General features: G+C 36.3%; 1 protein-coding gene across 9 annotated transcripts in view; it reads right to left on the bottom strand.

The window, feature by feature from the left end:
* The window catches only part of PLEKHA5 (pleckstrin homology domain containing A5), a 265581-nt gene that overhangs the window by 94728 nt on the left and 145876 nt on the right, over positions 1–24977 (bottom strand). For all 9 annotated transcript variants that reach the window (XM_028491073.2, XM_028491068.2, XM_028491069.2 and 6 more), the window contains exons 4-6: positions 4189–4272; positions 2595–2715; positions 43–147 (exon numbers count right to left, since the gene is read on the bottom strand). In XM_028491073.2, coding sequence (XP_028346874.1) covers positions 43–147; positions 2595–2715; positions 4189–4272 — 310 coding nt within the window. The remainder of the gene's footprint in view (positions 1–42; positions 148–2594; positions 2716–4188; positions 4273–24977) is intronic.

Here is a 24977-nt window from a genome sequence, read left to right as displayed (position 1 = left end):
CTGTCCTTTTTTCACATCAAATAGGAAAAAAAAAAAAAATACCTGTTTATAAAGCCAACCTCGTCTGACCACAGGTGCATTAGGATTCCTTTTAATTGAATTTGATCTCTTTCCAAAATTATGAACTTTTTTTGAAGCCCGTGAAGTCTAAGGAAAAAAAAAAAAAAGCCCAACAGAAAATGTGGTATTAATGCCTAGATATTGAGTTTATTTTTATCTTCATAATTTTAATCTCTTTTCAGATTTCTCTGAAACTTCCAGGATTTAATCTTTTCAGATGAATTACTGCAATTCCACTTTTGTGTCTTAGTTGTTTCAAATGTAAGAATTCTGCACAAAGACTTTTCCTCCTCTAGGATATTACGGAAGGATCACAAATCTCTCTCCTTTAGCATCTGCGTGTACAATTTTTTAAAAGGCACAGTGTGTGGCACTACCTGCTAAATAGAAGGAATCTTGAGTAAAAATAATATTAATACATTTTAAAGAATAAACCAAATGACAGCACTTTTTGATTTATATTTGCATTTAATCGTGTTGCTCCAATTAAAGAAAGTTAACAGTGCCATGTCACAAGAGCAAATCTAACAGATAAAATAGAAACAAACATATCACACATCAAGTCAAAACAAGACTGGAAGGATCTGCTTAACATCACGTAGTGTTTTCTTCTTTACGGACAAACTCTGAACGTGGATAATACCAGACAGATGGTGTTTACCATATTCTTAAAAGTACACATAATCTTTTAAAATAGTGCTGTGTTTATTGTGAACATTTTATCTTGGGGGGAATGATAGCAGTAACCAACAAACATAAAGACAAAGAAGCTGAATTTGAATTTCTCTATGAAGGTAAGTAATATCAATTCATCTCTTATTTTTCAACTTATCTAGAATCTTTGGAAATCTAGTACATTACATTAGAATCTCCTTTTATGAGGCTTGCATCAGTACATAATAGAATTTTAAGGCCCAATATCAACCATTTTTGGGGGATACATTTAAATTTACTTTTGAACAGATAATGCTTAAACACAGTATAAATCTCAAATGGTACAAAAAGATACAAAAGGACCAGTCTACTTCTCACCTCTGGACCCCAGCACCCAAACAACCCAAACACAACCCTGTGAGGCGACTGATACCACTGTGTATATATATGTCTATCCGTCTGAATAACTTTTCATAGTTATGGAATATCTCTCTTTTTTTTTCCTCAGATAACTGCATACATAATACCTACTCCAGTATACTTCTTTAATTATCATATAAATTACAGATATTATGCATGCATGATAGTTTTCTGTGGTTGGATTTCTCATTTTCTAGTTTGACTTCTGGGATTTATGTCATATTTTAGACAGCCCATCTGCATTCTGAGTTTATTTTAAAAAAAACCTCCATTGTTTTCTGTACTGCTTTTAGAGTTTTGCTTTTACCGCTTTAACACCTGATCCATCTGGAAAATTTTGGGTGTAAAGTGTGAGGCACGGCTCCAACCTTCTTTCCAGACAATGACTTACTGGCCCTCAACTGGTAAGTCATTTTTCTAGATTCTAATTAGTATAAATTTACAAGCATTATAATGCTGAGTTATCCTGCTAGTGTTTTATGTTATACAAGAATTAGAAATAATTTACATTATTTGAAAATTTATATTTACTTGTAATATTCTACAATATTTCATTTAAAAAACCTTACCAGGCATTTAAAATAGATAATTGTCTATTACCCATTTCTTTACAATAACCATAATTTACTATTACAAATGTTTTACTATTATAAAATACACAATTATATTCTAAATAAAGAAAATTCTTTTATCATCCATTGATTTTCTTGTTATCCTTAATTTAGGACCTGAGCATTAACGTTACGGCAACTATTTATTCAGATTTAGCAGCAGGTTTTCTACGAGTTTGAAGACATTTTAATATTAAAATTCTAAATTTAAAACATTAACGTTATGGTTTAAAGTACAAGAAGCAATAACTACGAACTTTTATAGACACACAAGTCTGGGATTAGAGATTAAACAATTAACATTTTTGTTTCTGATTACAAAAAAAACCCACCCACTTCTGTTTCCATGTGGCTATGGCACTTTTCACATCATGGGTTCTAAACACATCAGTCATCAAGCACAGTGGCTTGATGGGTTTCCCTTTAGCAGTAAAAGATTTACATTTTAAAAAAACAGCATAATATGATAGAATATATATTATTCTAGGCATACTTAATAGTCAGAAAATGGGAGTTCTAGGCCACTATATTAATCTTCACCATTAAAACTTAAGTTGATTCAATAAACTGCTATTTTCTCACACAAACATCCATTACATTTGTAAAATTATTCCAAATCTGAACTCTACAATATTTAAAAACTGTATCATTAAATTATTAAAATATAAGCTTACTACTTTATATTCTAAGCCACTGCTTCTTACGTCAATTACCTCGAACGTAATTAGGTTCACGTAATAATAAAAATGAAATGATTATTCTAAAATTCTAAGTCCATTAAGAGTAACAGTAATAGATATTACCAATTATACCAGTTATCAATAATTAACAGTAAGTAAAATAACTTACTCTGCCTACAGGGCTCACTGGATGCACTGCATAGTCTGAAGTCATGTTATAGTTAGAAGCTTCATTTATCATACTTATAGGTCGCTCCTTCTTTTCGTCAGATGTCATGGTTGCAACAGTCCTGAAAATATAATATGCCAGAACACTAGAACTTGCTGTTTACGTAAACTACTGTACAATAACACTTCCCTAGAGTTAACAATGCTTGCTGGTGTCTGACTTTTTCAAAACAGCTGGGTTCTAGTTAGAGCTTAATAAGCTCTAGAGTTGGAGCTTAATATTTATAACTACTTTAAAAATAATTAAGCACAACTTAATATCATGTTTATTTTAATAAGCCTTAATACAGATATGCTACTTGGTCATCTAACTGGAACATTAAAAATTTAATTACAAGATTAGCGATTCTAATATTGAAAACAGTAACAATGATAGGGAATTCCATGGCAGTCCAGTAGTTAGGACTCTGTGCTTTCACTGCTGAGGGCGCGGGTTCGATCCCTGGTTGGGGAACTGAGATCCTGCAAGCCGTGAGGCGAGGCCACAAAAAAAAAAAAAAAAAGAAAAGAAAACAACAACAATGATACCAATAACTAATTTTTGTGAACAAATTTATAGTATATAAACTATTTTCACACATATTTCATTTGATGCTTATAAAAATCCTTAGAAATGCTAATTGCCACTGCCTCTGATTTAAGGATGAGAAAACTAAGCTCAAATTAGTTTAATAATTTGACCAAGTTTACAGTTTCCCTGACCTTGCATCCTGCGCTCTTGAGTTTACTATCTGTGTCTGAGCTATTGTAAAAACAGCTTCTGGAAATACATTCCTCATGAAAAAAAATTTTAAGTCATGTTTCTATACCATACGTAGTAAACAGACGGCATTCTGTTATGATGCTTGACTGCAAATGTCCAGATAAGAAAACTGTTAAATTGTACTGTATTAAGTATGGATAACAGCAATTTCAATGCTAACCCCATTTTTTTTAACATCTTTATTGGAGTATAATTGCTTTACAATGGTGTGTTAGTTTCTGCTGTACAACAAAGTGAATCAGCTATACATATACATATATCCCCATATCCCCTCCCTCTTGCGTCTCCCTCCCACCCTCCCTATCCCACTCCTCTAGGTGGTCACAAAGCACCGAGCTAATCTCCTTGTGCTATGTGGCTGCTTCCCACTAGCTATCTATTTTACATTTGGTAGTGTATATATGTCCATGCCACTCTCTCACTTCGTCCCAGCTTACCCTTCCCGTTCCACATGTCCTCAAGTCCATTCTCTACATCTGCATCTTTATTCCTGTCCTGCCCCTAAGTTCTTCAGAACCATTTTTTTTTTTAGAGTCCATATTCATGTGTTAGCGTACGGTATTTGCTTTTCTCTTTCTGACTTACTTCACTCTGCATGACAGACTCTAGGTCCATCCACCTCACTACAAATAACTCAATTTTGTTTCTTTTTACGGCTGAGTAATATTCCATTGTATATATGTGCCACATCTTCTTTATCCATTCATCTGTCGATGGACACTTAGACTAACCCCATTTTGAACAGAGGCATTCCATGAAATGCTTTACTTACTGTTCATTCACTACAAAAATACAATTGTCCTGTGATGGCTGTCCTGTGACTGGATGTTTACAGGTCACTTTCCTTTCATTATGGCTGGAAGAAAACAGAATAAGAGAAAATGTACGTGCTATTACCACAAACTTTAATGTTACTTACAGCTTTACAGTACAGCTAGACTCACCACTCCCAACCCCATGCCCACCCTCAGTATGACCTCAATTTGTTCTTCTATTGTATAAACAAAAGTAAGTTGATCTGACTCCACAATCATTGCATCTTACATGACAGGTGCGCCACAGAAAAGTATGAGTATCCACCTACCTTCATTATGTGGTATCCCAATCTAGGTACGTTACAGAAACCTAATGCCAAATTCATGTATGGAAAATTAAATCTAACAGTACTACCAGATGGGCACCAGCACTTAATTAAAACATAGTTACCACTGGAAGAGCAATAATTTATGGCGTTTTGGTTTCACAAAGGAATCTTTACATAAATAACGTAATGGGATTGATTTTTATGATACCTGAAGTATGCTATAGAAAAATGGAATCTGAAGGAGAAAACAAAAATCTTAAATGAAATGTACAAACAAAGAAAAATCTACTTATTATGTTTGCTGAAAAAAAATCTGGTTTGATTAAAGAGTGACTATTTTTTGGAGAATAAGACCTTTGCCTAAGAAATACTATTCTTTCTAGGTCAAATGACAGAATTAGGCTTCCTATTGTTTTCTAGAAATGAGAGGAGAAAAATCCCAAACTATTGGTCTAAGCCAAAAATAACAGATGCCCAAAATAATATGGAATATACATTGATATACTAAAAAAAATACCTCATTTATAAACAAATATTTTTTTCCCGTTTAGTAACATACCACAAAGCAACCTGTAAGGAAGATCAATCATTGGTGTGCTAGATCTTAGAAAACTTACTTTCATTATGGAGAAAATTGTCAAGATGTTGTACTGAATACTGCTTTGTTAATCTTAAAAGATTATTACATGTGATCTGTATTGTAGGACATTTATAACCACAGGCCACAAACTTTCTGGCAAACTTCAGATACTTAAGTTCCTTTTCCAAATCTGAACTTTCACTAATATTATTTTTATTGGTTACTCAAGTACTAGAAACTTTATTAAATAAAACTAAAACCGCATAAAAGAAAAGGTATACAGTTTAAAAAAATTATATATTGACTATTGTGACAACAGAATGATCGGTAGAATATAATGTGTTTCTGTTAATCCTTTAGTTAATTGGCGCTTATTACACCAACTGGTGTTTACAAGACTACTAAATTATCAGCATTTTGCGGTGGTTTTTTCTTTGTACAAAACACATTCAATAACACCTTTAAAGTCCAAAGGTGTTAAGAGGTAGTGGATTTAGATATTTATTTGTGGTGATATTTTCACTACATAAAAAGTATGCAAGTGACTTTATTTTAACTGTTGATTTTTAAAAAGTACAATAGTAATAAATAAAATAAAATTCAAATTTAAAAAAAGTACAATAGTGGAAACCTCAAGTCTCATAATGGGATATCAGTTTATGTAATAAGCAATAAATTGATAACAGAATAACTAAGAAAGCAGTTATCTCCAGCCTCTGGAGATAAGTGGAAAACGATGAAGTACCCAAATGTGATGAACACCACGAATGTGTCAAGGTATGTAAATTCTCATGTTTTAACAGAATAAAACACTGTGGGGGAGAAGGGGAGTAAATCTGCAATAGAGATTAGACACCTTAATAATGAAAACTGGAGGATAGCATCTTTTTTCTTTAAAGTGTCTTCTTGGGGAGGAGCATTAAAAAGCTGGAGTTGGTTGAGTGGAAGATAGAACAGAAATATACAAATTCTTTTTATAAAAACCAATATTGCAAAAATAAAATAAATAACCCCCTGTTGTATTATTTTCCTATGATATGTCATCTTGTCTAGAAGGAATATAGCAGACTCTAATCCTAATATTCTAGAAGCTGTAAATTATAACAACACGGCCCTGCAACGGTTACTGGGATAAGAGATTCCTGACCTCTGGAACAGCAGACTTGAGTACCCATTAGACAAGGAAACAGGGCAATGGAGACATTAAAATAAAGAACAGTCAAAAAGGAGCACAAACATTCTTTTCCCCGAAAGTGGATGCTAGTTCAATGAAATTGACATTTTTATTGTCCAAGTACTTTTAAGATCACAATGTCTTAAAGTAAAACTAACTGAATAAAAATCTTAGCATTCCATCTTGGTTAAAAGTTCAGTGACTAAAACCAATATGAAAAATGAACATATTTATGTTCTTTTACTTTTCCAAAGGACCCAATGTGTTTTCTGTTAATGTTATGATATTAAATTGACATTAAAAATTCATTTATTTAGAAGGATACTCTAACATGAAAGTCTTTTGCTGTTCTTTAACGAAAGCAATAATCTTTCCTACTACGTACACCTAATTGTAACATAAAGTAAACACAGAAGTCCTCTGAAATGTTTATTCATTTGTTCTGACTTATATTTTAAATTATAGTCATTCAAGATTACTAGGTTTTTATAAAATCCAAATTCAGAAGATTGAGATTTTATAGGCAATTAGTTTAGTTACAAAATTGTCATCTCCCATAAAACAACATACTTAGCAAATAAAAAACCAGAGTAATGTTTTCTAATCATTTTGTTTAAAATGAATTAAAATAAATTAAGAGTATTACAAACAAAAATATCAGCCAAACCAAATTCCAGTCTTAACTGTTTAAACGTCGTAATTTTCCACTACCTGATAGGATTGGCAATTCTCACTGCAATCGTGCAAATCTATTTTTATACACATTTTAAAATCTCAAAACCATTCCTTCTTATTTATGTTGGCATTTGCACTTCATTTTTATACTAATGTTGCATTTTTAAGTACTGTAATGGTAAAGGATAAACATAATTTCTAAATTACTCACAGAAACTAAAAATATGAGTTAAAAGCATACTGAGTGCCAATAAATCACAGCAATGTAAATGAAATCCAAATGAACCTTTGAAAACATAAGGAAAAAGCTATCTCTGTTAATGCACAGAATTCTTTTAGTGCATAATACATGAGTTCTTTAATACACACAGCAACTGAGCACTGTGGGAGGTGGCTGGCCGAGGCATCACGTCATGACCACCTTCCTTGGTGCAAAAGAGGAGTGACTACTTAGGGCCAGGAGGGGGCAGGGAAGACAAGATTCCAGCCTTCAATTCTACCAGTTTGTCCATTATTTACAAAGTGTATCTTTTCATCCTACACTCACAATCCTTTTTGCAGCCCAAAGGTTTTTTTTTTCTCCTCCTTTGAAGGGCCTCAAAATTCAGATCAAGAGTACCATCAGTTTTCCTACAACATTCATGTAGAAGTGTGTTCCAATTCAATTCATATATTAAGGAACAATCTGAGCGTCACATAAATCCTGCATTTGTTTATGCATGATCCCGTCCATGAGAAAGTCTAGGTGAGTGCAGAAACTGCGCCTTGATGACACAGCCCCTAGGAGCACACAAATCACACACCTGCACGCCCTCAGACCATCCACCAGATACTTCAGTTCATTGCCTGTTTTATGAAACACACCCATCCACATGCAGTGATACAACTTTGTCTAATTTCACAACTCCCTACTTCCAACAGTTCCCAATAATTCACAAGCTGAAACCCTTCCAATTCCATTTCCACAAGCAAACTGCAGGGCTTTCTCAACGCAGAGGGTATATGTAGTATTTTTGTATTTTCTAAGCATTTAATATGTGTGAAACTGTGCTACCATTTTCATTAGGTTCCTATCTTTATTTTTATGTGTTACTAAGGAGGTTTTTTAGTGCTGTGCCCCTAAACCCATTTTCCACAAAAGCCCCATGCTTTCATTGTCCCATTTTGCACAGAGAGGCGATTTTTAGGAAGACACGTGCCGTGTTACAGCAAAAGTGACCGTGCTACTAAATTATGAACTAACATACCTCTGTGCTACTAAAAATGCATTTGAAGCTTTACTAGACAAGGTGTTACTTTAAAAATCCTTGCCAGAGATTTTATGCTCTTCATGACCGAAAGGGAAAAATTGAAAAGATATGGTTTTATGTAAATTTGTGCTTCTAGAGGAATCCTTATAAAGAAGGGATAAAATTCAGGTCTTGATATAAAATACCCTTATGGTCACAGAACAAACTAATTCCCTTCTTTCTGACTCATTGTGGCATAGGAGGAGGTCCAAACTTTTCTAAATATGAGACCAAGTATTCGCCTCCACCTAACTCTTACTTCCAGACTTGTGTCTGTGATGGTTTCATGTGCAGGTTTAGACCAGTGGTTTTCAACTGGGAATGATTTTTATCTCCCAGGGGACATTTGGAAATGTCTGGTAATATATACATGATTGAAGTACAGTTGATTCACAACGTTGTGTTAATTTCTGCTATACAGCAAATTGACTTAGTTATGCATATATACACATTCTTTTTCATATTCTTTTCCATTATGGTTTATCCCAGGACATTGAATATAGTTCCCTGTGCTATACAGTAGGACCATGTTGTCCATCCATTGTCTGGTAATATTTCTGAATGTTACCACTGCGGCTGGTGTGTAGTGGGTAGAGGCCAGGACGCTGCTCAACATCTTGCAACGTGCAGGAAAGTTTTCCACATGAAAGAAGTATCCAGCCCCAAATATCAACAGTGCTGAGGTTGATAAACCCTGCATTACACCATCATAGCCCTCTAACAACGAACTCTACCAAACAAGCCACATTTATTATTTCTTTGTGTTCCTGTTCTTCTCTAGAGACAACAGAAGCAGCCACTGAGACCACTGGTCCATGAATCAGACCACTTAGGTGTGAATCTCAGCTCTTCCTCTCACTAGCTAGGTGACCTTAGGCGAGTTACTGTACCTGTCCAAGCCCCAACTGCCTCAATTAGGTAACAGCAGCTATGTCACAGGTTGTTACTTTACTTGTTCGGAACTGTTCTGGGCACCTGGGGATGGCAGTGAATAAAACGTAAAAATCACTGCCCTCGTGGAACTTACTGTCTAGCGGGGATGTTAAGAGTAAAAACATGGCCTGGAACAGACAAGCCCTCGATAACTGTTATTTATTTTTGTTATGAACTACAGGACTTTGAGCATATGTTGTTGTCATCAGACTACTGTTCAGTCACCTGTTTAAACTGTAACAGTTCATATTAACACATACCCCCAAAACTGTTTAAAAACTCATGTTATCCCACTACTCAGTATTTATTGTAGAAGAATAAAGTGATCGCTCTTGGCTTTCATGCTTCTGGTCAAGATACCCCTAATATGTCCAAAAACAAAAAATAGAGGAGAAAAGTAATTCTAATATAAAAGCTCCAGAGCAAGAGTAGCTATGTTTTTAAGGCAGTATTCGAGAAGGTTTTTAAATAGTGACAGACAACACTTAAAAAAAAAAAAAAAAAAAGGCTTCTGCTATTCCAGAGAGTTCAGGACTGAAGGAAATTGGTCATATCCAATAGCTGAATCTGAGGATCATGCTCTATCAAAGGCCCAGATAAAGGATTGAATCAATGCCATTTTTAGAAAAGGTTATCAAGAAACTGACAAGTTGCAACACAAATTGCTTGTTCTTTGGCACTATGCCCTCTTCACTATTTATTACTAGACATTTAATCATTTGCTAAAACTAGAAAATCAAATGAAAGACCTGCTTAATTCCAGCCTTTATGGAACTATTCCATTCAATAATAATTTGGTTTTAAAAGATCTTAAGATGAATAAATCAGTGTGTGTATAAAATGGTATATTTCCACCAAATTATATAAAAAACAAATTAAAAATGACATATCTACTGGAGATGGAACAGAAATTCATTACTCCCTTATTCTTTTTCAGATCTTATCTGTGAAGTGAACAATGCATCATGGAAGTAACTGTACCAGAAAACCTGGGCAAAGGTGTGCTGTTTAAGCAGTTCTGAGCTTTACATCAAAAAGGAATAAGCTGATCAACTACATGGCTCCTATAACCTATTTAGGGAAACAAAATTTAGTGGGTTAGAGTCAACTCTAAGCAGCAGGTTCTGTTATATGAAGAGTAACTGAGACTGTGGGGCAGCGCTCTGAAGATCAGGGATGATGGGGGTCCATTTCCAGGCTTGCCGAAGGAAGACATTTTTTGGTTCAGTCCACGTTGCTAGTCTGCTCTCAGCAGGAGAGCAAAGGGAGGATTCCAACCAACGACACCCCTAAGGAAACAACCCCCATACACTAAAAAGATGCATAAAATGCACATTTCAAATATAAACCCCAATAAAATTACAGGTTTAGAAAGAGAGGAAAAAAGATGTCTGCTAACATGGTGTTTAAATTTTTTAGTATAATGACAAAAGTCAGGAACACTGACTTCAGTAACACTGAAGGAACTGTTTCATTCTTTTTTTTTTTTTTTTTTTGCGCAGGGTCAGTGGGCCTGGGTCAGGGGGCCCGCCCCTCCCCGGCATGTGGGGTCCTCCTGACTTCAGTAACACTGAAGGAACTGTTTCATTCTTTTTTTTTTTTTTTTTTTTGCGCAGGCTCAGTGGCCATGGCTCAGGGGCCCAGCCGCTCCGCGGCATGTGGGATCTTCCCGGACCGGGGCACGAACCCGTGTCCCCTACATCGCCAGGCGGACTCTCAACCACTGCGCCACCAGGGAAGCCGGAACTGTTTCATTCTTAATGGAGTGTTTTTTCAAACTACACAAGGTAAAAGATGAAGTATGTAACACAACTGACTATGAACTGACAAATGAAATCTGGTTATAAAACTCCTGTCATCCAACAATAAGGCCAAAACTTTGCAACTTTTATTGAGCGTAAATGTAAATTTTATATCAGATATTTATTTGTAAGTAGGTAAAATACCCTCACAAGAAGTTCTTTAAAACATCAGGATTTGTCTGATTTTTTTCAAAAATGAATATAGTACTGAGAGTACTAGATTAAAAAATTAAAATGAAAAATTAGAGTAATGCTACATATAATGAATCAGTACAGCACATGGTATTATATTCTTTGAACCAAGCATGGAAAGACGCTATTCCTGATTTAAAAATAAGAACATTTGAGATTTCAAGGAGATATTTTTCATGACTGCATAATATGACAACACTGATTGGCTTGTCCTGTTTAGTTAGGCATGTGTAGAGTCCCAAACTGGCTGCTGTGTTCCCAAACATCACATGCAGACCATAGAGTCCAGAGGTGAAAGGAAAGTCTCTGCTTACATATTCCTTTTCAAGAAATTTCCCAAGAGCTCCCCGGCCATTCTTGTCCAGGCTCTCATTAGCCAGACATATGCGTCTACGTCTAATTCAATCAACGGTAAGTGAACTCACACCATTCAACATTCACAATTTTGTCTGTGGCTCACAGAGAGGAAAGTGAATAAAATGAGGTTATATTATAATAGCAAGGAAGAAGGAGAAGGAAAAGGCTATTAGCTAAGGAAACATTTCATTTTTCTTAGAGAAAGCAACTCACATAGGTTTTCAAAGAAAATACTGGTACTAGCATATTCAAAACTAGATTTTCCTGCTCTGTCTGATAAAAGAGGAAAATGCTATACTGGGTTATTCTTTTGGGAAGCTTTGGGAAGGTAAAGAGGGTGATTTAAGCTGAACTTTAGAAACTCTAGAGGTTTTATTTACATCCTCAGAAAAAAATTGTTTTCCTTTGCATTGTTTTAATTAATTTCAAACTTGAAATTAATTGACATATAACATTACATTAGTCTCAGGTATAGAAGATAATGAGTCAGTACTTGAATCTATTGTGAAATGATCACAGTAAGTCTCGTTAATAGTTAACATCGGTCACCATACAGTTACAAAATTTTTTTTTCCTGTGATAATAACTTTTTAAGATCTTAGCAACTTTCAAATATGCAAAATAGTATTATTAACTATAGTCACTATGCTGTACATTATACCCCCATGACTTTTATTTTAACACTGGGAGTTTGTACCTTTTGACCTCCTTCACCCATTTCACCCTCCCTACCCTTAACCCTGCCTCTGGTAACCATCCATCTGTTTTCTGTTATCTATAAGCTCTCTCTCCCTTTTTAAGGATTCTACATATAAGTAAGATCATATAATATTTGTCTTTCTCTGTCTGACTTGTTTCACTTAGCATCATGCCCTCAAGGTCCATCCTTGTTGTTGCAAATGGAAAGACTGCCTTCCTTTTTAATGGCTGAATAATATTCCATCGTGTGCGTATGTACATGTATGTGTATGTACACACGCACATACACACTACATCTTCTTTATCCATTCATCCACTGACGGACACTTAGGTTGTTTCCATATCTTGGCTATTGTAAATAATGCTGCAGTGAATGTGGGAGTTGGGGGGCAGTGTAGATAGCTTTTTGAATTAGTGTTTTTGTTTCCTTTGGATAAATACCCAGAAGTGGAATTGCTGGATCAACATGGGAGTTCTATTTTTAATTTTTTGAGGACACTCCATATTGTTTTCCACAGTGGCTGCACCAATTTACATTCCCGTTCCCTTTTCTCCACATCCTCACCAACTCTTGTTATCTCTTATATTTCTGATGACAGCCAATGTAACAGGTGTGAGGTGATAGCTCACTGTGGCTTTGATTTGCATTGCCCTGATGATTAGTATTGCTGAGGCACATTTTCATGCACCTGTTGGCCATCTGTATGTCTTCTTTGGAAAAATGTCTATTTAGACCCTCTGCCCGTTTTTTTTAACTGGATTTTTTTTTTTTTTTTGGCTATTGAGTTGTATGAGTTCTTTATATATTTGAGATTATACTCCTTATCAGATATATGATTTGCAAATATCTTCTCCTATTAGGTAGGTTGCCTTTTCATTTTGTTGACTGTTTCCTTTGTTGTGCAGAGGCTTTTTAGTTTGATGCAGTCCCACTTGTTTATTTTTGCTTTTGTTGCCTTCGCATTTGGTGTTAGGAAATTTCTTTTTAATGTTTTGGCCATTAATAACTATGTACTGGCTACTTCTTAGTATTCCAATTCTCCCCAGGAGTACTTGTTTTTGTGTTTTTTTAAAAAAAATACCTTTGCTTCACGAGTAACACCAATGACCACTTTACTACAAAATCCATTCTGTTTTTTAATTTAAGAAATAAATATTGAAATTGTTATTAACATTGTCAGTAACAGCCAATAATTCTTTTGAGTAATACATTAGACAAAGCAAGGTTTATCAGGTAGTGTTTTATATGTGTATCCATGGCAAGAAGGTTGAAAATTTATCTACTATGCACAAACAAAATATGTTATTTTAGAAAACTCTGTCCCACAGAAGAGATTTTGGTTGTCTCTTACTAAATTCAGCTGCAAACCCATTTGTATGATTTGCTCAGAATCATCATGTATTTCCCTTATGGGAGAGAAAGAAGGATTTAATTTAGTCTAAGAAAAATAGGATATCATAGTGGTTTGGCAATTCTTTCTGCAACCCTGGTAGAGAAGCCAGTATCATGACTTGGACTTTTACAAGGGCCCAACCCATACAAGCTGCCACATACCCACAATGTTGTTCGACTGGAGCAAGGCAGAGAGATGTGGGGATTATGGAAGCGATTGTATTTCTCAAATTAAGGTAGAAAACCAGACAGCAAACAGCTCGGATGTTCACTGACAACTCTTCAAGATGCTTCCACTCAAACCAAAAAGAACATTGTACGTTCTCAATTTGGCCTTGGTTTCATTACACTGTCAGACAATTATACTTTTCAGCTTACTTTAAAATTGAAGAGCTTTGCAAACTATTACATACAGAATGGATAAACAACAAGGTCATACTGTATAACACAGGGAACTGTAATCAATATCCTGTGATAAACCATAATGGAGAAGAATGTATATATATATATATATGTATAACTGAATCACTGTGCTGTACAACAGAAATTAACAACACTGTAAATCAATTATACTTCAGTTAAAAAAAAGAAAAAAGTTCAACAGCTTTTATCAATAGAAATCATAACGCTGTATGTTACCCTCTGAGACTCAGTCTCAAATTAGGTTTAAAAAACATGTTTGTAGCAGTGATTTAGTTATTAAATATTATTTTTATTTGTTAGTTATGAATTCCACAATTGGTTCTATGGTGGTCCAGGATAAATTTTTAAATATTGTTAAATGTAAAGTTGATTAATGTCTTACGCAGGTAACTATTTAAATTCATTTTCCTTTAAATAAAAAGGAGAAAAATGTTATGTTGAAATCTGACTACCACAATGACTGACTCTGCAATTTATTTTTAAACTGAAGTGTGGAAAATTATGCCTACAATTAAAAGCAGTGTTTTAAGAATAAAAGAAAACACTAAAAGTGCCATGCCTTTTCTTGAGAGAAACTGAATTCTTGAGCCTTAGTTATGTGGAGAAATAACCACTGAGTCAGCAATCTAAAAGATTGTAATTTTTTTTCTTTGCAAAACATGTAAAGTATATATTTCCTTTCCCCACATTTAGTTCTAAATGCCATTTGCCTTTAACTTAGAGCTAACTGCTTCCAGACATCCTGCTCAAACCTCAGTGATTCATTTACCCACATCTACAAATTCTCCCTACACTCTTAACCCTTTATAATCTCTCCTCTCTCCTCTCATCATTCAGGAAATGGATTGGCTCAGATTTCTTGGGGGGAAATGAAGGACTGAACGGGTGTGAGGGCCTCGATGAGCCTCGCTCCCAACAATAAACATAAAAATCATCACCTAAATAGTAATCACCACGTGGGGTCACACTCAGCGCTGCTCACACACTCCTTCTGTCGCACGCTACGCTGGAAACTTGACCACCTATCCTCACACAGACCCTCTGAGGTCTGCGTTACTATCCTCACTTAACGTGTGAATAAACTGAGGCTCACAGCATTTACGAAGGCGTCAGAAGTCACACGGAGACCTGGTCCCCAAGGTTTCAGTTGTGCCCTGTTTAGTCCCCCTTCCCCCACTTTCAGCAGCTGCCCCTTCCTTGACTCATCTCAGCCAGTGGGACTTCTACATTCTGCCCGACATCTTCTCCCAGTGTAACTGAAACACAGCACAACACAACACAGTCCTTTCCTTGGAGGGCCTTCCCTCCTGCACAGACCATGGACGTGTATCCTCCCTCTTCTCCTTTCTGTCTCATTGCTTAGCATCATCCCAAGACTATTTCTATCTGAAGCACAGTAATGAAACCTGTTCTGATTCCAACTTAATTTTAAACCCAGTATTTCTTTTCCATCTTCTTATTTCCTAAGCCTTTGCAATCATTTTCCACGCTTAGCTGCTCAGACAACATCATCACCACATGATTGTAAATGTAACCTCACGTTTGATTATCGGTCCCAAAGAATTTAAGCACAAATAACAACAACAGTAAAGAATGGGTTTTACAGAATCACCCAACAGGAACAGAAAACTTTGCTTTTCCCGCTGGGAAAATAGGAGTATGATGCAACGCTGCAAAAGTACAAAGCTGAAAGCATTATTATAGACTAGGAACAAAATAAGGAAAAAAATAAAAAATTCAAAAAATGAGACACATAAATTTATCTGTTTTAGTTTTTTGTATTTAGGGAAAATTTCTAAATCATATTCTGCAAAAAACCTTCCTGAATGAAACCAATATGCTCATTTAGAATCTACAAAATAAATTTTACAATAGATTTTAAATAATTTTGGAAGTAGTGCAAGAATAATTCAATTAACACCATGCTTGTTACGAACAAAATGTACCCAGCACGTTAATAACTGTTATCCATCCTGAGCGTTATGGAACAGCTACATTTTAGATCATTTAATAAATTACATTATACACAAAAATGCTTAAAATAACTTAGATAATTCTCTCACTTGGAAGCCATTTAAGTGATTCTTAAGAAGCTTTTAAATGGGAGGGTTAAATGACACTTTATGGTTAAAACAGAAAAATGGCTCTTAGAATGTACAAGCTAATCCACCAGAGTAATTTTCTGTCAAGCACTCAAGAATCAAGTGACATTTCTGGATGCTACCCAGAAATTACCGTACGCAAGTAGACAGCTAACGGCATCTCCATCACTGACTTAGTCTAGGCTCTTATGTCTCCAAGACTCTTAACATCCAAATCCAACTCATTTTAATCAGCATATCTCCCATTTAGACCATCCTCACTGAGCCTCAACTTCTTCCTGTAAAACAGGAACCAAAACCAAAACAACAACAAACTTTACTCCATGGGGCTTTGTAAAGGATCAAGTACCTGGTAGCACCACCATCCATTACCTAATAAAGCCCTCACTAAACAGTAGCTAAACTTGAATGTGCAGGTCGAGTTAGCTTTCCTGAAAAGAAGTAATATTATGTCACACCCTTGCTTTAAAAAGTTGCTGGCTCTCTGCCCTATCTTTAATGTGAAGTACAACTAATCTAAGGTTAAAGCTTACTATTGAATGATCTATGTAAAAAGTCCTTGTAAAACCACACAACAGAGTAAAAATGATCACAGGGTATAGTTTAGAGGTTTCAAAGAATACTTATTTGAAAAATTACAGTCACTTGTATAAAAAAACTATTAATTACAAAAATCTAATGGAGTTCTGTTTTTTTTTTTGTTTTTTTTTTTGCGGTATGCGGGCCTCTCAGCGGCCATGGCTCACGGGCCCAGCCGCTCCGCGGCACGTGGGATCCTCCCGGACCGGGGCACGAACCCGTGTCCCCTGCATCGGCAGGCGGACTCTCAACCACTGCGCCACCAGGGAAGCCCTCTAATGGAGTTTTAAAATAAAACTAAGCAGAACTCCAACTTGGAAACATGTCAGTAGTCAGAAATATTCTTGGCATTTAAAAGCAATAATGTGGCATTAAAATATATATATAACCTAGAATTTCATTAATTCAGACAACTCTGCTAGTCCCTAATGAATGCTAATTAGTAATGTTTTATTGTAACATGCATTAAATATAAGTTTACTAGGGCTTCCCTGGTGGCGCAGTGGTTGGGAGTCCGCCTGCCGATGCAGGGGACACGGGTTCGTGCCCCGGTCCGGGAGGATCCCACGTGCCGCGGAGCGGCTGGGCCCGTGAGCCATGGCCGCTGAGCCTGCGCGTCCGGAGCCTGTGCTCCGCAACGGGAGAGGTGCCCCGGTCCGGGAAGATCCCACATGCCGCGGAGCGGCTGGGCCCGTGAGCCATGGCCGCTGAGCCTGCGCTCCGCAACGGGAGGGGCCACAACAGTGAGGGGCCCGCGTACCGCAAAAAAAAAAAAAAAAAAAAAAGTAAGTTTATTATACCACTGGGAAGGAAGCAGACAACAAATTAGAAAAAGAGGAATTTAAACACCGTCTCTTTTGCTTTTGTGGGTGGTTAGACACTACTTTAAAAAGTTAACCTAATTCTAACCTACACTTAAATAACCACACAGTTGCAAAAAAGATCCAATTATTTTATTGTAGATGAAACATTCTTCCCAACAGAATCAAGCTGACAGACTAAACAGCTCAATTCAAACAGAAAAAAAAAAAAATCACTCATCATTGAATTTTACTATCCTTCATTGCATAGTTTTTAATCATTTTAATATTGCATGAGCTTTATCTAAACCACTTCAAGAACAAAAAGGGAGTTACTAATAAGTCAAATGATACCTTTATGCAACAAAAAGATTTTGTTAAAAAACAGTACTTTCTTTCAAAATGGCTATGTTTTTGTGTAACTTAAATACTTTCATTCATTCAATATGAGACAGGCACTGATGACACACAGCCTTAACAATATTATACATAAACAAATAGGAGAAGTAATACAACCAAAAACGAAACACAAAGGGGAGGCAGATTAGGGACTGATCTTGCTTAGAACGGGGAAGAGCACGGAAGGTGGCACAGAAGTGGCTGCCATTTGAATTGAGCCTCCATGAATCAGCAAGAATATTTGTATGTGGCCAGAGTTAGCATAGATTGAAGGGATGGGGGCACAGAAATGGGGCTGAAAATCTAGGCTTTAAGTGAAAATATATTTACATGTAAAAATTTTATTATATAAGTTTTGAAGCAATGTATTTGCTCCATTCTTAGGTTCTCTGTCACTTCAATTTCAAAGGAATATATGTTTTTTAACTCTGAAAAGGTCCAAATAATAATGCACTTAGGTGACGCATACAGCACTTTAACTAAGGCTCAGTTTAGTCAGCAAATCATTATCCCCAAGTACTGAGAAATTTCTCACTTACACATGAGGTAGGAGTTGGACAGAAATCTGACCCAGAATACCAGGGCAGGGCCCACTTCCCACAGCAGAGACCGAGACACAGTGAGCAAAGCCGGCAATGAACTCCAATGGCCACTGTAGGCCACTGCGATGGTCGTATTCTACTCTGGAGACACTTCCTTCGAACAGAATGCAAGGCCACGGCATGCTATTAGTTGGTTAGACAACTAGTAGGTGTTCATCATCCCAGAAAAGATGAAATCTCTCTAATACAGGATCAAGATATTCTCCTCACTTATTTCACTTGCTTCATCAATTCATTTATTCATGCTCAAATATTCATTAAGCATCTATTAAGCACAAGGTTTTGTACTGTCCACTACTAGGAAACAAAAATAGGCTATATGGGCTTAAAGAATTACTATTCCATCTGAGTTTACTAATTAAGCTAAATTTCAGACTTGAAGAATACAGCAATTATATTTTACCATCAGGCTTCAGTTCTGGTGGAAAGAGTTCCTCAAAGCGCACCTTATTCACTAGAAAACAGACAAGCACTTTATTCCCAGTGCTTCAGACTTGAGTCAGACTTTTAAGTCAATTTCAGGTTATCTCTCCTCCCCCGCAACAAGCTCTGCTCATCCTCCCTTCTTTTTTGTTTTGCCAGATTTAATTTCCTGTTCATACAAAAAAGTTTAAGTAGCTTGTCTTCATTTGAACTTTAATAGCGTTTAGGCCAATGACCTCTGATGTCATAATGCTTCAAAAACATCTTTGTTTAGAATGTATACTGAATATATTCCAATTCATCATTACTACAGTAACTTACTGATTAAGTTTAAAACACAGGCTATTTTAAAACCATGTTAAAATATTTTAGGTAGATCTGAGATAAATTTTAAAGGGAATAAAAAATATTAATGAATTCTCTATATACTTTCTCGCTCTGGGAAGAATTTTCAGCTGAAAATTCTGCAGCTTATTGGAAAAACTGTGGATCTTGAACTAAGACTGTCAAGTCAAATAAAATAAAGTTGAAACCCTACTTCTATATCCTGTGCTTCTAAATATAGAAGAAATACAATGTATTAGGAGTCATAATAAGGCAATTATTGATATCTTTGCACATTTGCATAGAAACAACTGATTTAGATCACTTCCTTTCAGTACCTATCTTATTCACTTAAAAAATATGTATAGTCTTATTCTTCAATTGCTTCAGGAAATTGATGTGAAAATATTCACATTTATTAAGAATTTTCGTATTGTCTTTTCTTCAACTAGACTTACAAGTAAAAAGTGCCTGTTGTTTAAGAGAAAACTTTGTTGGAAAATTCCTCTAAAAGACCTTGAAATCACAAGGCTGCTACTGAACCTGCAAGAAAAGAATTATGCCAGAAATGACAAAGCGTAAGGCTTCAGTTTATACTATATAAACAGTATGAAATTAAAATTAAAATAACATCATTCATCCACTCAAAATGAAGGGGGAAAAAAGCAAAATAGCCACACACACACACACACACACACACACACACACACACACAACTTACCCAACATAGCCTACTTCTTAAACTAATGATTTCAAAACAACTAAATCAATTCATATAGTGCAATTCAAAGAGACATGAATTAAAATTGCTAATAAGAAATCTTTAAAGGCATGTTGCCAGCCTTTACAATGAAAGGCAGTAGTAATTTAATTACTTTAAATGTCAAAATATTGTCTATAATAATCTCCTGCCGTTATATTGTTCTTAAATTTCAGGTAAATGAGGATTCCTATTTTGAGGATCCTACTTTGTGAATTCCTATTTTGAATCACATTACCAGATAATTAAAGAATTAAATAACTAGCAGCTTCAGCTAACTGTTAATTAATTTAGACTAGTAATATACTTTTTAATAAAAGTATTATATAATGAGTACTGTTAGCATCTCCTCCAAAGGAACTTCTGAGAATTATTCATTTGGCTCTCCTGAAGGGAGGGGGGGAATCAAGCTTCTCCTCTGAAGAAGTTAAAACAATAATCAAAAATCTTTAGGCTTTCGAGCAATTTGCAACTACTGTGCATTTATGCAACTTCAAGTTAAGGAGAGACCAAAAGGAAGATTACATCTTAAAATGCTCAAGTCATCTGAAAAGCCTAACAATGCACTTACATTTCTACAAGAATACAATACTTCAGTTATAGAAATATTTATCATATGTAAATCCTTTGCACTGGGTACTGTGCCTGGCACTAGGGCTACAAAGATTACTTATCAGAGGATCATTAACTGAGAAAAAAGCAGTACCACTCATCTAGCCATCCGCTATTTATTATTATACATGAAAGTAACAAGGATTACTCACCAGCCTCCATCAAAATCACATTCGTAAACAGACATTCAACTACAGGCAAAAGGGGTTACAGGAATAAAAATCACACTCCACTGCTTTGTCTTTGAGCTGCTCCCAAATGAGCGCTGTGAGGACTGAGCACTCAGGAAATGCACTGTGGCTGTCGGCCAGCCTGCCACCCTGCCAGTCTGACACCAGACTGACGTCACGCGCCAGTATGTCATTGCAGCTGCAAATTGAGGCAGCTTCTCCAGAAGAGTTTGTTGTGATTATGCATGCCTTCCAGCCATAAGAGTAAAATATGATTTCAATTCCCTTAAAGTTGGCACATAGCATAGGGTAAAATACCAGCATACGTGGTTGCAAAGAACTCGTGAAGAATGTTCAGGGAGGTATTTTAAATAACCTTAGCTCTACATAGATATTTTCTGTTAAAACTGTAAGCAAACCTATTTAAATGATTCCTTTAAAAACATTTTTTTGTTGTTGCTGTTGTTTCCAAAGTTGATACATACTTATTTCAAAAAATTCAGCCAAGGGCTTCCCTGGTGGCGCAGTGGTTGAGAGTCCGCCTGTCGATGCAGGGGACACGGGTTCGTGCCCCGGTCGGAGAGGCCACAGCGGTGAGGGGCCCGCGTACCACCAAAAAAAAAAAAAAGAAGTTCAGCCAATAAAAGGTATAAAGAAAGCTAAAATTGCCTGCAGTTCCACACCTAAAAATGATAATAACGATAATAAAAATTGATCACTTATTATGTCAAGCACTTTACAAACTCATCTGAGCCTCAGAACCCAAAGATGTAGGTTCTGTAATTATCTCCCTTTTCCTGAAGAGACTGAGGCACAGAGTAGTTAGGGAACTCGCCTCTGGTCACAATGCTAGTAAGTGACTGAGCAGGACTCAAAACCCATACATCTGATCCCTAAGTTAGACCAACTAGCAGTAAAGATAACAGCTGTTAACACTTTGGTGAACATTCTTTTAGACCAGAGTTTGTGTGTATATAAACACATATTTATTCAATATAAGGAACTCAAACTATATATGTTGTTTTGCAACCCGCTTTTTAAATTCAACAATATGCCATGGGCAGCTTTCCATGTCGGTAACTATATCCCTAACTTTTCTTTTCTGATGGCCGCACATCACAATTACCAAAACCTGATTCCTACTGGACACTTAATTTAAAATTTTTTCTTATAAATAGTGCTCAATGTATATCATGATCTAGACACCTCTGTACTTTTCTGTATTTAGCTGTGTAGGATAATTCTTAGAAGTGGGATGGACAGGTCAAAGCACGTGCATGTTTTCAATATCCACATGCTTGGCCCTCCAAAAAGAGGTAACAATTTATATTTATACCTCAGTGCATTAGATTTCTCCTTTCCCACATACTGGGTATTAACAATTACTTTCCTCCTCTGCAAATCTAACAGAAAATACGGTTCTAATTGTGTGTGTGTGTGTTTTATTTATTTATTATTATCTTAAAATTTTATTTATTTATTTATTTATTTTTGGCTGCGTTGGGTCTTTTGTTGCTGCACGTGGGCTTTCTCTAGTTGCGCTGAGAGGGGGCTACTCTTCGTTGTGGTGCGCAGGCTTCTCATTGCAGTGGCTCCTCTTGTTTCAGAGCACGGGCTCTAGGTGCCCGGGCTTCAGGAGTTGTGGCTCGTGGGCTCTAGAGCCAGGCTCAGTAGTTGTGGCGCACGGGCTTAGTTGCTCCGCGGCATGTGGGATCTTCCCAGACCGGGGCTCGAGCCCATGTCCCCTGCATTGCCAGGCGGATTCTTAACCACTCTGCCACCAGGGAAGCCCTGTGTGTGTGTTTTAATTGCAAGTGAGGTTAAACCTTTCTTCATATGCTTATTCACACAGGAGTCAGTCTAGCTAATGGCCACAAGCACATAGGCTCTGGAGTCAGAAGACTCCAAGTTCAAGCCCAGCTCTTCTCAACAGTTTTCTGACCACAGGCAAGTTACTTAGCCTCTCCATGCTTCAATTTCCTTATATGGAAAATAAAAATAACAATTTAATCCTCATGGGATTTTTGTGAGAATTAAATGAGAAAAAGCATGTAAGCAATCGGAAAAGTGCCTACCACATAACAAGTGTTTGATTAAATGTTAACTCATATTTAATGACCGACTATATTTCTTCTGCATTTCATGCCCTTCAACCAAAATGGTGACTCTTAACAAGAGTACGGACAAACCATTTTACAAAACTTACTGGAAATATCCTGTTAGAATGCTAATGACATAAAAATGTGCAGATACATCAAAGTGAGTTGTCTTACGACTAAATTTAGCATGTAACATAACTGGAGCTGAAACACTCCTTTCATATGAAACTGCTATAATAAAAATTAAAAATAGCATTTCAAGTTGAGAAAACAAGATTGTTTCATCATGTAGCTTGAAATATAGACAAGCAAGCCGACACAGTTTGCTATAACCAGAAGGGTTTGCATATGTTTTAGAAAAGTAGTCAGTCATTCATGGATCTGTCCTATTTATTTTTTTTCAAAGTGAAGGTTTTGCTAGCCTCAATTAGTCTCTGTTTAAACTTCTCACACTAAAAAGGAAAACAAAACACATTCTTGAAAATGTCAAAGAGAAGTCAACAAAATAACTTTTGCCATAGTTCTAAAAGCAAAGGACAGCCCCTTTTAAATGACACAACTCATAACAATGTTTAAGGAGAATATCTGAAGGTTAAAATGTAGTAAGCCTATTACATCTACCCCAAACCAATGTGACCTTGTGTTATGTAAGTCTTCAACTGTTCACACCATCAGGACAGTTTTAACACAACACTTTTAAAATGAACTAAGAAGGAAGTTTTATGTTATTCTAGCAGATCTGGTTTACGTGCAGTCACTGTCGTGTATGCTATAAAATTATCCCAGCTGAAGGCAAACATTTCTGTAATAAAATGGCAGCATAATATGTTTGCAGAATCACAGTGGCATGGTGGTTCTGTATATGGCTGCCAGGAGAAAAACAATAATGGAGCAGCAGAGATCTGTAAAGAGACTCTGAAAGATTGAAAGATTACCAGGGATACCGAGAACTAACAAGTCGACCAGTGTTTGGTTTATGAAGTTACTAGCACCCTGCACTATTTCTCTAGGACCTGGGAGGCTCAGGTCCTTCCACCTACCACCCACAGTTTCCAGGACCTCCACAGGGAAAACAGTGTGGCTGGGCAAGGAATGTAAAAGAGGGAATAAGATAAGGCCCCTCCTCTCAAGGTCAGAACAGCCTGGAACTGACAGTTTAATAGGGAAGAGAGAGCTGTAAACAGATCATTATAACATAACCTGATTTGCAGAGCACAGAAGAGGAAGTGGCTAAATGCCTAGGGGAATCTGGAAAAGACTTAACAAAGTACAGTAAATGACAGCTGACCTATTTCAAGAGGAGATTTCAGTTAGAGGTAGCAGTAGCTGTGAAAGCGCAAATTCAAGATGTAATCTAAATTTTACACCTACAAAAGGTGCCCAATTAACAGAGAAACTATTCATTTAAGGAAAAAAAAAAAAACAACAAAGCAAAGCATGCCAATAGGACAATTCTTACAGGCGCCTTGTAAGAGTCTGCCCTGCTTTTCCCCAAAGTCAGGGATGGCTAGTTTAGCTTTTTTGATTCTTCCCAAACAAAATTTTTAGGAAAGGAAGCTGAGGTAGATCGCGGATGTACGCCGCATGACTTTGTCAGAGCTAATGAACTTCTTTAAATCAGTAGAGAATCCTAAATCTCAATTAATCCTGATTCTCTTTTCATGCATCTCTACACTACAGGGCAGGAACCATGCTTTGTTAAAAAGCCACAGAAAAAAAGTCCAGTGAGGGCCTCCAAAATATATGCCACCAAACAATGTGCTTCAGTACATTCTTTAGGGCTGTTTGTGACAATGACTGAGGATTCAGTCGTGATAACTATCATTTTTCAGTTCTTGGTTACTTCACTTCTCAGTGGCATTTAAAACTCTTGACCACTCAGTTCTTAAAAATGCCACCATTGACCCTGAATTATGTGACCTGGTTCCCCAGCCTTCACTTTGCAAAACAGGCATGAATCCAAATGACTCAATCCGGCACCCAACTGTCTCTATAATTTGGTGCCCATTTACTCATCACTAACACCCAAAGCAGAAGCTCTTTTTTTTTTTTTTTTTTTTTTTTTTTTTTTTGCCGTACGCGGGCCTCTC

This window comes from Physeter macrocephalus, chromosome 6, assembly GCF_002837175.3.
Source record: "Physeter macrocephalus isolate SW-GA chromosome 6, ASM283717v5, whole genome shotgun sequence".
NCBI lineage: Eukaryota > Metazoa > Chordata > Mammalia > Artiodactyla > Physeteridae > Physeter > Physeter macrocephalus.
This window is presented reverse-complemented; position numbering and strand designations above follow the sequence as displayed.